Source organism: Gracilinanus agilis, chromosome 3, assembly GCF_016433145.1.
Source record: "Gracilinanus agilis isolate LMUSP501 chromosome 3, AgileGrace, whole genome shotgun sequence".
Classification (NCBI taxonomy): domain Eukaryota; kingdom Metazoa; phylum Chordata; class Mammalia; order Didelphimorphia; family Didelphidae; genus Gracilinanus; species Gracilinanus agilis.
The window spans coordinates 251,729,400-251,743,431 of record NC_058132.1 but is presented as its reverse complement, the minus strand read 5'-3'; the positions used below and the strand labels follow the sequence as shown (position 1 = coordinate 251,743,431).

Below are 14,032 nucleotides of genomic sequence, written 5' to 3'. Positions count from 1 at the left end.
AAACAGTGTTAAAAGACTAATTCTATACTAATAATACAAACAAAAGAAATTGGCACAGTAAGCACATAGGAAACAAAATTATCACATTTGTAGATAATAGACTGCTTTAGAAGGTGAACTAAAAAGCTAATTAAAACAATTAACAATTTCAGTAAAGTTGCAGGATATAAGATAAACCTTAAACAAATTACCAGCATTTCTGTATATTACCAATAAAATCCACCAGAAAGGCTAGAATAAGAAATGTCATTTAAAATATCTAGAGATAGTATAAATTACTTGACAAACTACCTGCCAAGACAAAGAGGAACTATATGATCAGAATTACAAAATACTCTTTATACAAATGAAGAAAGATAAAAAAATAATTGGAAAAATATTCATTACTTATGAGTAGGCCAAATCAATATGAAATGATAATAAATTTATTAAATTAGTTCACTTATTCAGTACCACACAATTACCAAAGTATTGCTTTAGAGCTAAAAAAAAAAATAACACAACTAATCTGGAGGGATAAAATATCAAGAATATAAAGACAATTAATGGATGAAAAAAAGGTGGAAAGGGAGACTGACAGTACCAGATCTCAAATTATGCTATAAGGCTGTAATCATTAAAATAATTAAGTACTAAGTAAGAAACAGAAAGGTTTATCAGTGGAAGAATGGGTACATAATATATAGAAACAAGCACGGTAGCATTATGTTTTGATAAATTCCAAAAAAAAAAAAAAACAGCTAGTGAGACATGAACTAACTACTCAACAAAAACTGCTGAGAAAACTAGAAAGCAGTTTGTCAGAAACTAGGTAAAGATCAATATTTCACACTATGTAGTAAGATAATAAAACAGATTTGAACTCAGGTCTTCTAATTCTAAATGGATATAGGATTTAAATATAAACAGTGACATCATAAACAAATTAGAGAATCAAGGAAGAAAATATCTGTTAAATCTATGGATGGGGAAGAGTTCATAATCAAAATGAGGATCATGAGATGTAAAATGGACAATTCTGATTACAAATATTAAGTTTTTGCACAAACAAAAGCCAATGGAGGTAAAAAATAGGAGAAAAAACTTAGAGGGCAATATTTTCACAATGAATTTCTGATGTCTTATTTCTAAAGTAAATAGGGAACTGAATCAAATTTATAGGAAGAATCATTTCCCAAATGATAAATGGTCTAACACTATGAATAGGCAGTTTTCAAAGGAACAAACCCAACACATCAAGTCATTTAAAAAAAAACATTGTAAATCACTAATAATATAAGAAATGCAAAGTAAAACAATTCTGAGATAACATCCCAAACCCATCAAATTGGTAAAGACGAAAAAAGGAAAATTACAAATGCTAGAAGGCCTGTGAGAAAACAGGCATATTAACACATTGTTGGTGGAAATGTGAACTACTCATTCCAAACATTCTAGAAAATGATTGTACCCCTTTTTGGCCGCCAAAACAAACTTGATTTTATAGCCCATATGATTTGATTTTAGACTGAAGTTAAGAACTCATTTCTTAAAAGCTAGGAGGCTAATTGGGGACCTCCATCCTTCTGTCTACATCTTCTGTCTTTGGTAAGTAGTAGTAGAATGGAGACCAGCAAACTCCATGTTTTATCTATAAACAAGAAATTGTTTGGGAGTCAAAATAACTAAATTAGCTCTGTAGACCCAAGTGGAGAAGAATTCAAGTGTGCCTCCATGCCCTGTGCTGCTCTTGGCTTCTGGCAGATCCTTCTCTAGTCTAAGTCCTCCAATCAGAAAGGTTCGGGAAAAGGACATCAAACACAGGCAAGTTGGTGTTTTTCTTGGAACCAGGGACTTAGGAGGGTGCTCCGGCAGTCTCTGCCTGCTTGCTGAGGAGGTAGCTAAAAGAGCTAGCTGGTCCCATGGTGCATATTCTCTCTCCCTCCCTCCCTCTCTCTCTCCCACTTTTTGCAATTTAATAAATAATAATTATAAAATTAAGATATGGAACATGGCTAACTGAAGGACTTTTTGCCTGACTATACATATTTATCATGGTTTTGATTGTTCTTACTTTCTTAGCAGGCAGAAGAAAGGAAGGTGGGAGGAAGAAAATTTTAAACAAAATTGAATTTTTTTTAAAAGTCTTATGCTGAAGAGCATTATACAGTAGTAATAACAGAGATTCCGAGTTCACATTTCTACATGACCTTAAGCTAGCCATCTAATCTCCTTAGCTCTATATTTATCTATAAAATGAGGAAGCTGATGGTGCCAACTTAACTCTGTCTCAGTTCCTCATTTGTAAAATGAGCTGAGAATGAAATGGTAAACCACTCCAGCATTTGAGGTCACATTTGTACTTAAGTCTTCCTATACACTATGCCATCTAGCTCCTCTAACCTGTTAATAGGGCTTGCTAAACATAGCTTTGTTCTTCAGTCATTTCTAAATCTTCGTACCCCATGGACCATGCTGTTTATGGAGTTTTCTTGGAAAAGGTATTGGAGCAGGTTGTCATTTCCTTCTCCAGTGGATTAAGGCAAAGAGAAATTAAATAGCTTATTGAAACTGGTTTCTGATTCTGGATTTGAACTTGGGTCTTCCTGACTATAAGCCCAGCACTCTATCCATGAACCATCTAACTGCCTCTAAACTAGGCTTCAGGAAATAAATATATCTATTTCATGAGGTCATATTTTGAAGTTTTTCCAGCCAAAGTTTGTATTCTCACTGGAACAGCCTTCCTAAAACTAGGACTTCCTCATCAGGATAAGGCAACGGATTAGAACTTTAGAGGAGGACTGAGTTCACATACCAAGTCATTAATATGAATTATTTTCTTAAAGTAACCTTAAGTTAATGTTAAGATGGATAACAACAAAAATTTGACAAAAATTGCCTAAGATAGCTCAACAAAAATTTGACAAAAATTGCCTAAGATAGTTCAGTGGTTTAAATTTTTGGAAGGACAACACAGAAAATATATTTCAATCCAAAGGACAAAGAACTTAGGTCAATAAAAATTTGCCAGTAAATTCTAAAAGAAAAAAAAATAATTTATAAATAATGCTCTATTTTATTATATCATTTGACTATGACAAATAAAAAACCAAGTTTTGTCATTTTTAAGACTGCCAGTTTACACTCCTAACTTCTATTTTTATTTTCATTTCATTACAAAATTCTTGACCTTGTCTTAAGACATTAAGAAATTTCCTACGTTTTCAGAGCTTCTCACATAATATTTCTTAAAATCACACAAAGAAAACAAAATCATAAATATGAATTTATAGAGTAATAATTCTGGGGGGCAATTAATGTTAAAATGTGAAAAATCTTAACTAGCAATCAAGTCTAACACCTCTGCAGAACAATTTGGAAATAAGCCCAAAGGGTTCTAAAACTGTGCATACCCTTTGATCTAGTAATGCCATTCCTAGGTCTATATTCTGGGACCTGTTTATTCAGAATTATTTATTGCAGCTCTTTTTGTGGTAACAAAGAAACTGGAAATTGAGGGGTTGTTCATCAATTACGGAATGAGAGAATTATGTTATGGTCTATGATTATGATGGAATAATACTATGCTATAAGAAATAATGACTAGGAGGATATCAGAAAAATCTGACTTACATGAACTGATGCAAAGTAAAGTGAGCAGAGTCAGAAGAACATTGCACACAGTAACAACAATATTTTTTGATGAACAACTATGAATGATATCAAGCTATCCTCAGCAATATAGTGATCTAAGACAATCCCAGAGACTCATGATGAAAAATGCCATCTGCCCTTTGAGAAAGAATTGATGGAATCTAAATGCAGGACAAAACTCACCATCTTTCACTTGCATCTGCTTTTATTTTTTAAATTTGAGACCTCTTCCACAAAATGACCAATATGGAAAAATGTTTTACATGATTGCACATGTAAAATCTATATCAGACTGCTTGCTCTCTCAGGGAGTAGAGGTGTGGAAAAGAAGCAAAAAAGGAAGGCTTTAGGGGCAGCTGGGTAGCTCAGTGGAGTGAGAGCCAGGCCTAGAGACGGGAGGTCCTAGGTTCAGGGCCGGCCTCAGCCACTTCCCAGCTGTGTGACCCTGGGCAAGTCACTTGACCCCCATTGCCCACCCTTGCCACTCTTCCACCTATGAGACAATGCACCGAAGTACAAGAGTTTAAAAAAAAGAAGGCTTTGTGAAGAAGGGAGAGAATTTGGAACTCAAAATGTTTAAGAAAAATATATTAATTGTTTTTACATATAATTGGAGAAATAAAATATCTGTTTTTTTAAAGGAGCTAAAGAATTGATTGTAAACTTCTCAATCAAAAAGCTTTTTATTAAAGTTACACTTTGTACCAGGCAACTGGGGTTACAAAGACAAAGATTAAAGTGTACCTGTCTTCAAGATGTTTACCTTGGGGTAGTGGCAGTGGAGGTTAATACACAAAATACAGACAATGTAAATACAAGGTTATTTTGGGTAGAAGGTACTAACATCTGGGAGGGAGGAAAATCAGGAAAGGCCTCATAGAAAGGAAGAGAGTGACTGAGCTGATCTTGGAAGGAAGCTGAGAATTCTAAGAAGCAACAATGAAGAGGAAATACATGCTAGACATAAGGGACAAAGTGTAAGACAGCTATGTGAAAGGAACAGCAGTAATAAGAATACTTGGATTGGCCTACAAAATGTGTGAAGGAGTAATACATAATAAATCTAGTAAAGTTATAGGATCATGCTCAAAGTAATCACCAATTTGTCAATTAACAGATGAAAAAACTGAAGCCCAATGAGGTTAAAGAATTAGCACAAAGATAGACAAGTAGTAAATGGAGTAATACCCAAATACAAGTCCTCAACCTTCAGAGTTCTTTCTTTTGTAAGTAAAATGCTAAACAGAAGTACCTGCATTTGATTTTCCAAGTAAAAGGGAAACATTGCAGTTTAATGAACAAAACAATGAAATGGGTGTATCTATGCTACAGGAATATCACTTAGTAGGAGAACTACTGAACAAGAAAGGACTGCAGGAAATAAAATGGAAAATTCTGTCTATAAAATTAAAAAGTATTAGTACAAACAAAATCAGTGCAATTGAAATTAGAAAAAAAATTTTTTTAAATGCAGATAATTTGAGAAATGTTTTATATGCAAGTCAAATAGGGGACTGGTTCAAACATAATACAACAAGAGCCATTTCCTAATAAATAAGTGGTTAATGGATATGTCAAGACATTCTGGAAAGCAATTTGGCATTATACCTGAAAAGACACTGAACTCTGACCAATGCAATGACCAAACCTGACTATAGAAGACTGCTGATGAATCATTCATCACACCTCTTAACAAAGAGGTGATGGACGAGTGGTACTAAAATGAGACACTCATTTTCAAACATGCTCAATGTTTATATTTGTTTTGCAATACTATGCTTGTTAAAGGGGAGGACTTTAATGGGGGGAAGGGTATGAAATGAAGAAAAGAAAAGAGTGTCAAGGAAACATCTTTAAAAAAAAAAATCACATGAGAGCAATAGGAGTTCCAAAAGGAACAAAAACACTGGAAAATTTTGGAAACGACCATGTTAAAATTACTATTTGCTAAAAAAAAAAAAAAAAAAATTAACCAAGCTATATGCAACAGAAACTCAAGGCTTCATTATAAATGTTTTCTTTTTCTGTTTTTTCATTGAACATAGAAATGATCCTGTTTGCCAAGTTCTTAAGTATAAGAAGGAATTTTTTAAAAGGAATATCACTTTGGTAGCTAAGTGATTGGGTGGTATTTTTTGTATTCCATATTGTCTATAGTGCTTCTTTAATTACCTTTAAAAGAAATTTAAATATAGGGATACTCAAGTAGATTAAAAGACAGCCTTATTTAAGTTTTTCAGCTTTATATTGAAAAATAAAGTATTTCCTTTTTCTGGGAGATATGAATGAATGACAAAATGAATGTAATGACAAGAACACTGGATTTTAAATCAAAAGATAGGGTTCTAATCTTAGTTCTACCAAACTCTTTAGCTGTCTTGACCTTAGGTAAATATCTTAATCTTTCTGTACTTCAGTTTCAGCTGGGAAAACAAGAAGGCCAGACCAGATAAACTCTAAAGCTTTTGACTGTCTTTAAAATCAAGAACAGAAAAAAGAACTGTTGACAAATGACAAAAAGAATACATGTAAATTTCATATCATGGGAAATTTAAAGATAGAAACAGGGGAGGAAACAAAGGAGAGCAATAGATAGAAACCAAGAGAAAGAGCAAGATAATTATAAGCCCTTCATCAAATGAAAAGATTTTGAGCCTCATTAATATGCTACTGCTAAAAATGCCTAAAATTCAATTTAGTGATTTAACTAATTTAGTGATTTAATCTCTTGCCCAATGGTATGGACAAAAATTAAGACACTAAAAGACAGATCTTCCAATCTTTATTTTTTTTTAAATCTCCAAATGTATTAACCTTGAGGTCAGTTAATTTTATTGTGTCTCCTTCATAGTTTAATCAGTAGCATATTAATTACTCTCATACAATACCTACTGCTAGTGACTCATAAAATCATGTATCACCTAGTAAGTTTAAGTTGATTAGTATGCCTGTTAAAGAATGACAAACTTTATTCAGTAAATTGACACCTCATTTGCTAAATACAAACACTGAATGATATAATTTTAGAGCTTCAGGGGACACCAGTCCATGTAATTTAGTCTTGTTCCCATCAAAGTGTGTGTGTGTACATGTGGAAGCTGAAGGCTAGAAAGATAAAATAAATTGTCTATCATCACACAGTAACAGAACCAAGCCTAAAAACAATAATTTAACAGGCACTTACCAAGTGCCAGAAATGGAGCTAAGTGCTGGGGAATACAAAGAAAGGCAAGAACAGCTCCTCACAAGGAGATTACACACTAATGAGGGAGGCCAAATGTAAATATGAACATACAAGATAAACTAGAGTTTTTTGGGCCCTTAGACAAATTATTTCCACAACACAGAAGGAATAAAACTTTTCTAAGAAACTATTCCCTTTAGTTCCCTAACCTTGTACACGCTTAAAAATAACTGTCAGGTACTCTGCTATATGACCAATTAAGTATAAACTTGTTTTCTCATAAACTATAATCTGAATTATAAAATAGCAATATTGAATTCATAAAACTTTAATGCACCTCTTCTTCTTTATCAGTTAATGCTAGTGGAAAATATCTGGGGCAGGTAGGTGACACAGTGGATAAAGCACCAGGCCTGGAGTTGGGAGGATCTGGTTCAAATCTGGTCACGGACACTTCAAAGTGTATGGTCCTGGACAAGTCCCTTAATTCTATTTGCCTAGCTCTTGCCCATCTGTCATGGAGTTGTATTACTAAGACAAAAAGTAAAAAATATACCTATATATCTATATATGTATATGTATATATATATATGTATGTATAAATAAATGTATAACTTTTTTTATTAGATGAAATGAAGTGGTAGAATAATAAATATATCCATGGGTTTTCATATAAACGCTGTTTTCCTTTATCATAGCTAGCATTTTTTTTGCATCATCAGGACTAACAAAATAGTTCAGGTATTATAAAAAACAAACTTAACAAGGTCATAAGACACCTTAACTAATGCTTCTAATTTGTTTTTATATAATAAATAGTAAGAAGTGCATACAAAGAAGAGTTCATCAGGTTCATCATCAAGTTAAAAGATTTTTACTAGTAATTTAAATAAATGAAAATGAACATGCACTTTAAATGTGATGGTGACATTACTCGGGGAAGTCATCTGACAATTTCAAAGACTAAACAGATTTAAATATGATAGAATCTGGACATGCCACAATATGTTCATGGAAGAAAAAAAATAGCAAATTAACTATACTCATCAAAGACTATATATTATCACTTATGCAAGGATATATTCATCTAAAGGAAAAAGGACATATCAAAAAGGACAGACTGACACAAAATAAACTGGAAAATCATAAACTCCAGGAAATATTACTACCAATCTGGTCAAAGTTAATCAAGTCACTAAATCTGATAATCCTTTTTAACATATTGTATTCCTAAGGATACAACTCAAAAAAAGATTTCACAAAAACCTCTACAACTAGCTCTGAAAAAATAAAACTTAAAAAAAATTTTTTTTAACTAGAAATTGAAATAATAGCGTCTTAGAATTATCTTATTAAACTCTGTCATTTATTTTTCCATATATCTAGCCTAGAGAATTTGATATTTAATATAGGATAAGGAAAGGAAAGACTACTTGAAACTGCCCAAATTTGATTAAGGTTGAAAAGAGAAGTCTTGAGAAAAAATAAAGATGAGAGCTAAAGACAAATGTATAGAATAGAACATTTTGTAAGTATATACTTGCATAAATACATTTTATAGTTCATTTTTTAAAACTTTACTTTTTACCTTAGAATCAATACTGTGTATTGGTTTCAAGGCAGAGGAGTGATAAGGCCTAGGCAATGGGGGTTAATTGACATGTGCAAAGTCACACAGCTAGGAAATGTCTGGGGCCAGATTTTAATACAGGACCTCCAGTCTTGGAGCCTGATTCTCTATCCAATGAGTCACCTAGCTGTTCTCCTATAGTTCATTTCTAATGTAAATAAATATCAACTATACTTAAAAGAGCTTTGAGATTTAATGGGAAGCTTCTTTTAAACTTATTTGAAGTTTAAAGGAGAAGGGGAACTGAAAGAGTACCACTCATTCACATCGAACACATTAAATAACATTATATTCATAACATATAGCTGAAATAAATCTATCTGAAAGAATGACTTACTGGGGAGTAGAAGGATAAAAAAGAAAATATGAGACAACTTAGTAACAGAGAACATTTTGGAGAAAGAATGGGGATTTGGAACAACATGAGATTACTGGTAGCCATTGAAAAGGATCCCAGGATGTAAGAGAAATACAAAAAGGGAGATGAGGGTTATTATAAAAGGAACTTCACTTATTAAAAATATTGCTGAGAGTTAATCCTGAATCTCAGCCAAAAGAAACTCTTTTCCTCCTATATTACCTGAACCAAATGGACCCCTAGCTCCTAAGTCACAGAACTTAGACTAATATTAGTGATTTAGTCACATAATTAAAAAGACTCTTGTGGACTGAAAATTAACTCACTATATAACACTGTTATGATGGGGAAAGATTCCAGATTATAACTAACTTTAGATGCTATGTATTATAACTAATTTTGGATGTTAACTGAATTAATTTGGAATTGTCCATATATACGTATACTCTAATATCACTGTTAATGAAGATACAATCCATTAATACTCCTCTGTAAAAAAAATTTCAAAACTAGAAATAACATAAAAGGCATTGTGGTTCAGTCATGTCCAATTCTTCATGACCCCATTTTGGGTTTTCTTGGCAAAGATACTGGGATAGTTTGCCATGTCTTTCCCTAGCTCATTTTACAGATGAAGAAACTGAGGCAAACAGGGTTAAATGACTTGCCCAGGGTCACACAACTGCTAAGTCTCTGAAACTAGATTTGAAATCAGGTGTTACTGACTCCAGGTCCAGCACTCTATCCACTGTATCATCTAGCTGCCCCTAAAAGGCATTTATTACATATAGGACATCTGATCAGGAGTCTTTTAAGGTACTAAAATAATTAAAGTGCTAAGCCTAAATCACACTGAAAGCATTGAATAACATAAGAATTTAAGTGTCTTGAGGCAAAGGTAGAGAAAATTTAAAAGTGAGTTCAATTTAAAGGAGATGGGGATGAGGGCTAAACTGTGCTAAGATAGTAAAGAGGGTAAAAAATATTCAAATGTTTAAAATCCTTTCTTCCTTGAGAACATCTACAATAGGTACTTCTCTCTCCACAGTTCCAAGGGTCTTTTTTAAATTCTCATTCATCTTGACTTCTCTGCACCTTTGACACTCTTGATTACCTCTCCTTGAAATTCTTTTCTCAAAACCACTCTCTCTTGTGGTTGTCCCCTACCTAGCAAGACTGCTTCTTCTCAGTCTCCTTTGCTGAATTCTCATCCATTAGTGTAGCTCAGGGTTCTGTCCTGGGCTCTCTTCTATAAATTCTTCTTCAATGGTGGATTTCATCAGTAGCCATAGATTTAATTATCATTTCCATGCTGATAATTCTCAAGACTGCATATCCTCTCCTAACCTTCTCTGCTGACTTCCAGTTTCACATTTCCAATTGTCTTTCAGGCACCTCAAACTGGATGTCCAAAAGAAAGCTCAAATTTCAACATATCCAAAACTGAACAAATTATCTTTCTGCCTAAACCCTCCTCTCATTTCCTATCTTCCCTCTTACTCACGGATACCACCATCTTCCCATTCTCCCCAAGCCTAAAAACTCAGTGTCATCCTTGAATCCTCGATCTTACCTCCACATTCAATCTGTTACCAAGGCCTGATGACTTCAACTTTTTGACATCTTTCACAAATCACCCTTTCTCTCCTCTGACACTGAAAACATTATGGTGATGGTCTCCATCAACTCAAGCCTGGAGGGTCTGTCTGCTTCAAATCTCTTCCCAACTCCAATCCATCCTCCATCTAGCCACCAAAATGATTTTTCTAAAGCATAGGTACAATTATGTCACTTCCCTAACTCAATAAACTTCAGCCCTTCATCATCTACCCCACTCCCATCTTTCCAGTCTCCTCATACCTTATTCCCTATCACATAATCTTTGTTGTAGTGGCACTGGCCTCCTTGCTGTTCCACAAACAAGACATACCATTCTCTTGGCTTTGGATATTTTCTCTGCCAGCTTCCTACATCTGGACTTGGACTGTTCTATCTCCTCATTTCAGCCTCCTGGTTTCCCTATCTTCCATCAAGTGCCAAATAAAATAATATCTTCTACAGAAAATCTTTCCTAATCTCTCTTAATTCTAGTTCCTTCCCTCTATTAATTATTTCCTACTTACCTCATATAGATCTTATTTATACATATTTGTTTGTGAGCTCCTAGAGGGCAAGGGTTGTCTTTTGCCTCTTTTTTTGTATCTCCAGGGCTTAGTGCAGAGTTCCTGGTATAAAGTAAGTACCTAATTAAAGTTTACTGAGTGACTAAAAAGATGGGGATCTATCAGCAGATTGAAGTTTGAGATCTGGTCAATATGAGACATAAGCTTTTCCACTATCAGTAGTACCTTAAACAAGACTCTGAATGACTTCAACCAGTTTTTCTTGAAGAATAGTAAATTTAACAAGTATATGCACACATCTTCCTCCTTTTTGGGAGACTAAGGGAGTTAGTGGTGGTAGGCTGGGGTGGGGATGGGAGGGTTTTTCCCCTAAATAAGTAATTTCAATTACCTTTTTTAATAGGGAAAAATCCAAAAAATCAATAAATCACCTCTCAGGACAAACTTATCACAAAGCAGTTATATCTGTAATATTTCTCATTAGGAAGTTAATTCAGAGGTTTATTTGATTCATCAGGTATAGACAAAAGTTTTTAAGACTAGGACTGAAACAATCTTAAAGCTTTATCACATAAAGAACAGATCACATCACTTACTCTGAAAAAATAACAAAATTATTCAGCAGAAGGTACTCTGCCCAAACCAAGAAACCACACTTTACATTATAAGTACACACTAAATTCAAATCATCCTTGGAAATCTTCTAAAGAGAACAAAAATTTTCTTATAAAAGTTGATTGCTCATAAATAAGCTGAGTCTTAAGTGCTGAAATCTATTACATCTATTTGGAAATAAGAAGGAATCTGCAAAACAACATGGGGGAGGGAAAGATGACAGTGTTATAAATCACTTACATCTTTATTCACTAATATTTCCCAATAAAACCAAATAGGAACATCTGCTTAATGAAAAGAAATTAAACACTATCTCTAAAATATGCCTCACTGGCCTTCATCAAACAAATGGTTATAAAATAGGAGACACATGTGAATTTACCAAATATACCTAATACTACGGAATTATCAAGAAATGCCTCAAACTCCTAGAAATTGATAGTGAAATTATCTTTCATTACCATAGAAATAAGAAAGTCTATTTGAGCTAAACCTAAACCTAAAACAACCAAGGCCCTGGTTGACACTAAATATGAAAATCTAATCTGTGGTAACTAGTTTCAAGAGGGCCTGCTAAAGCTTACCTCAAAGGAACCTACTGCAGATAATGTCCCATTCACTTGTACAGTGTCCTTTCAGCTGCCTGCCAGTTGTCTCTGTGGAAGGGAAAGCCTGATGAGTCAAGAGCCCTATGCCACACTCCTTTGGAGTTTGAGGATGCCTGTATATTACTCCATAAAATGATCCAGTAATTAGAAGATCAGATGCTTATGAATGCCAGACAACATGAAGATGGCTTTTTCAGTACTCTCTCTCCACTAAAGACGAATACCAAATCTATAATTTTTGAGTGCTGAAAAGCCTGTTGATACTCATTGTCAACACAAGATAGCTACACTAAACCAAGAAAAACCAAAGACTGAAATAGATTAAAATCAGAAGGCAGTTAACAAATGATAGGAAAAAAAATGAAATGTTTTAACTATTTAATGAAAGACTGCCAGATTGCTGTAAACATCTAGTGAGATGAAACTCCAAAGGATCAATCAACCAAAACTGAAAACATATCATCAACTATGTTAGAATACCTCAAGACTTTCCAACACAAAATGCTTTTTTAAAAATGCTATTAAGTATGGCATGCTCAAAATTGATCTAAACCCCAACTCCAAATATGTGCTTATATAACACATGTATCATGAGGGAAAGAGGAAGAGAAATCCTTTTGATTTTTAATTATATAAAAGAAAATAGCAAAATCAAAAAACAGGAGTATCTGTGCCCCACAAAGGGAAGCATGCATGCATGCACACAAGAAATACATACTTGAAGAAACTAAGATGGTAAAAGAATAGGAAATGTAGATATATACTCAACGTTATTTGAAAAATCACCTTAACATCCTAAAATTATTCCCAACTAATTCCAAGGCCAAGACCATTTTATATGGATACTGTTCAATGTCATCTACACACCTATTTAGACTATAATTTCTAACTGCCAATATGTTGCAATTTCTGAAGAATATATTTTACTATTCATGCTATTGCTTTATTTCAATGAACATTAATATTAACCTTCAGTACAAAGCACAATTAATGAAAGAAAAATATCTACTTAGCAAAGGTGAAATAGGTTTTTAACAGAATTATACACAGTTACATACCTCTGATTCTTTATCACTTAGAGATCCCAAGCTTCCAAAACTATGATTAGAACTTTCATTATTTGTTGAGGCCTGTTAAAAAAAGAAAAATAACTTAATAATAATAATTAAAAATAATAAGTTAGAAACTAGTTTTAAAAAGCCTAGTCATAGATAAACATGGTGATATTGGAAATTTGCTAAATTTGGTTATAAGCATGAATATAATAGACTAAATCTTCAAGTACTCTAAATTAATACTTTATTTTTCCTTTCCAAAGGAATGGGAACCATACTAAGAATATGAAATTAAAAGAGAAACAATAAGAATCATAAAAATTCCATGACAAAATTGTCTCTCATCCTCAAATTGGTATTATTTGAATTTTAATATAAAGTATACTTTTTAATAGAATCTAAAAGAGTGCCCATAAGTTTTGCTTTAATCCTAAAAGCTTTACTGATTTAACAAGATGATATGAACAATTCCCATTCTAGACCCCTGAGCTGGATTTAAGTAAAATAGATGGAAATTATTCTCAGCCAGAATTCAGTTAGTTATAAAGGTTAAAACAGCAGATGAACCTCAAGATGTAGATTATAAAGGAAGGTTTCAAGACAAATATGATGCCAGCAGATGCCACAACATCTAACACAGAAAGCATGAGCTAAGATCAAGCAAAAGGATTATATCTCCCCCTAGAATAGCAATTAGAAAAAAGATTGGAAAAATGAACACAACCGTTACTTTATAGTCTATTCAATGAATACCTGTTGAACAAATAAATACATGTGTACTTCAGTCAAGGAGACAGAAAGCCAAAAAGAGGGAACAGCTTTT

General features: G+C 33.4%; 1 protein-coding gene across 1 annotated transcript in view; it reads right to left on the bottom strand.

Annotated features, from left to right (window-relative positions):
* The window catches only part of TLK1 (tousled like kinase 1), a 192,235-nt gene that overhangs the window by 106,967 nt on the left and 71,236 nt on the right, over positions 1–14,032 (bottom strand). The window contains exon 3 of the mRNA XM_044669801.1: positions 13,213–13,284. Coding sequence (XP_044525736.1) covers positions 13,213–13,284 — 72 coding nt within the window. The remainder of the gene's footprint in view (positions 1–13,212; positions 13,285–14,032) is intronic.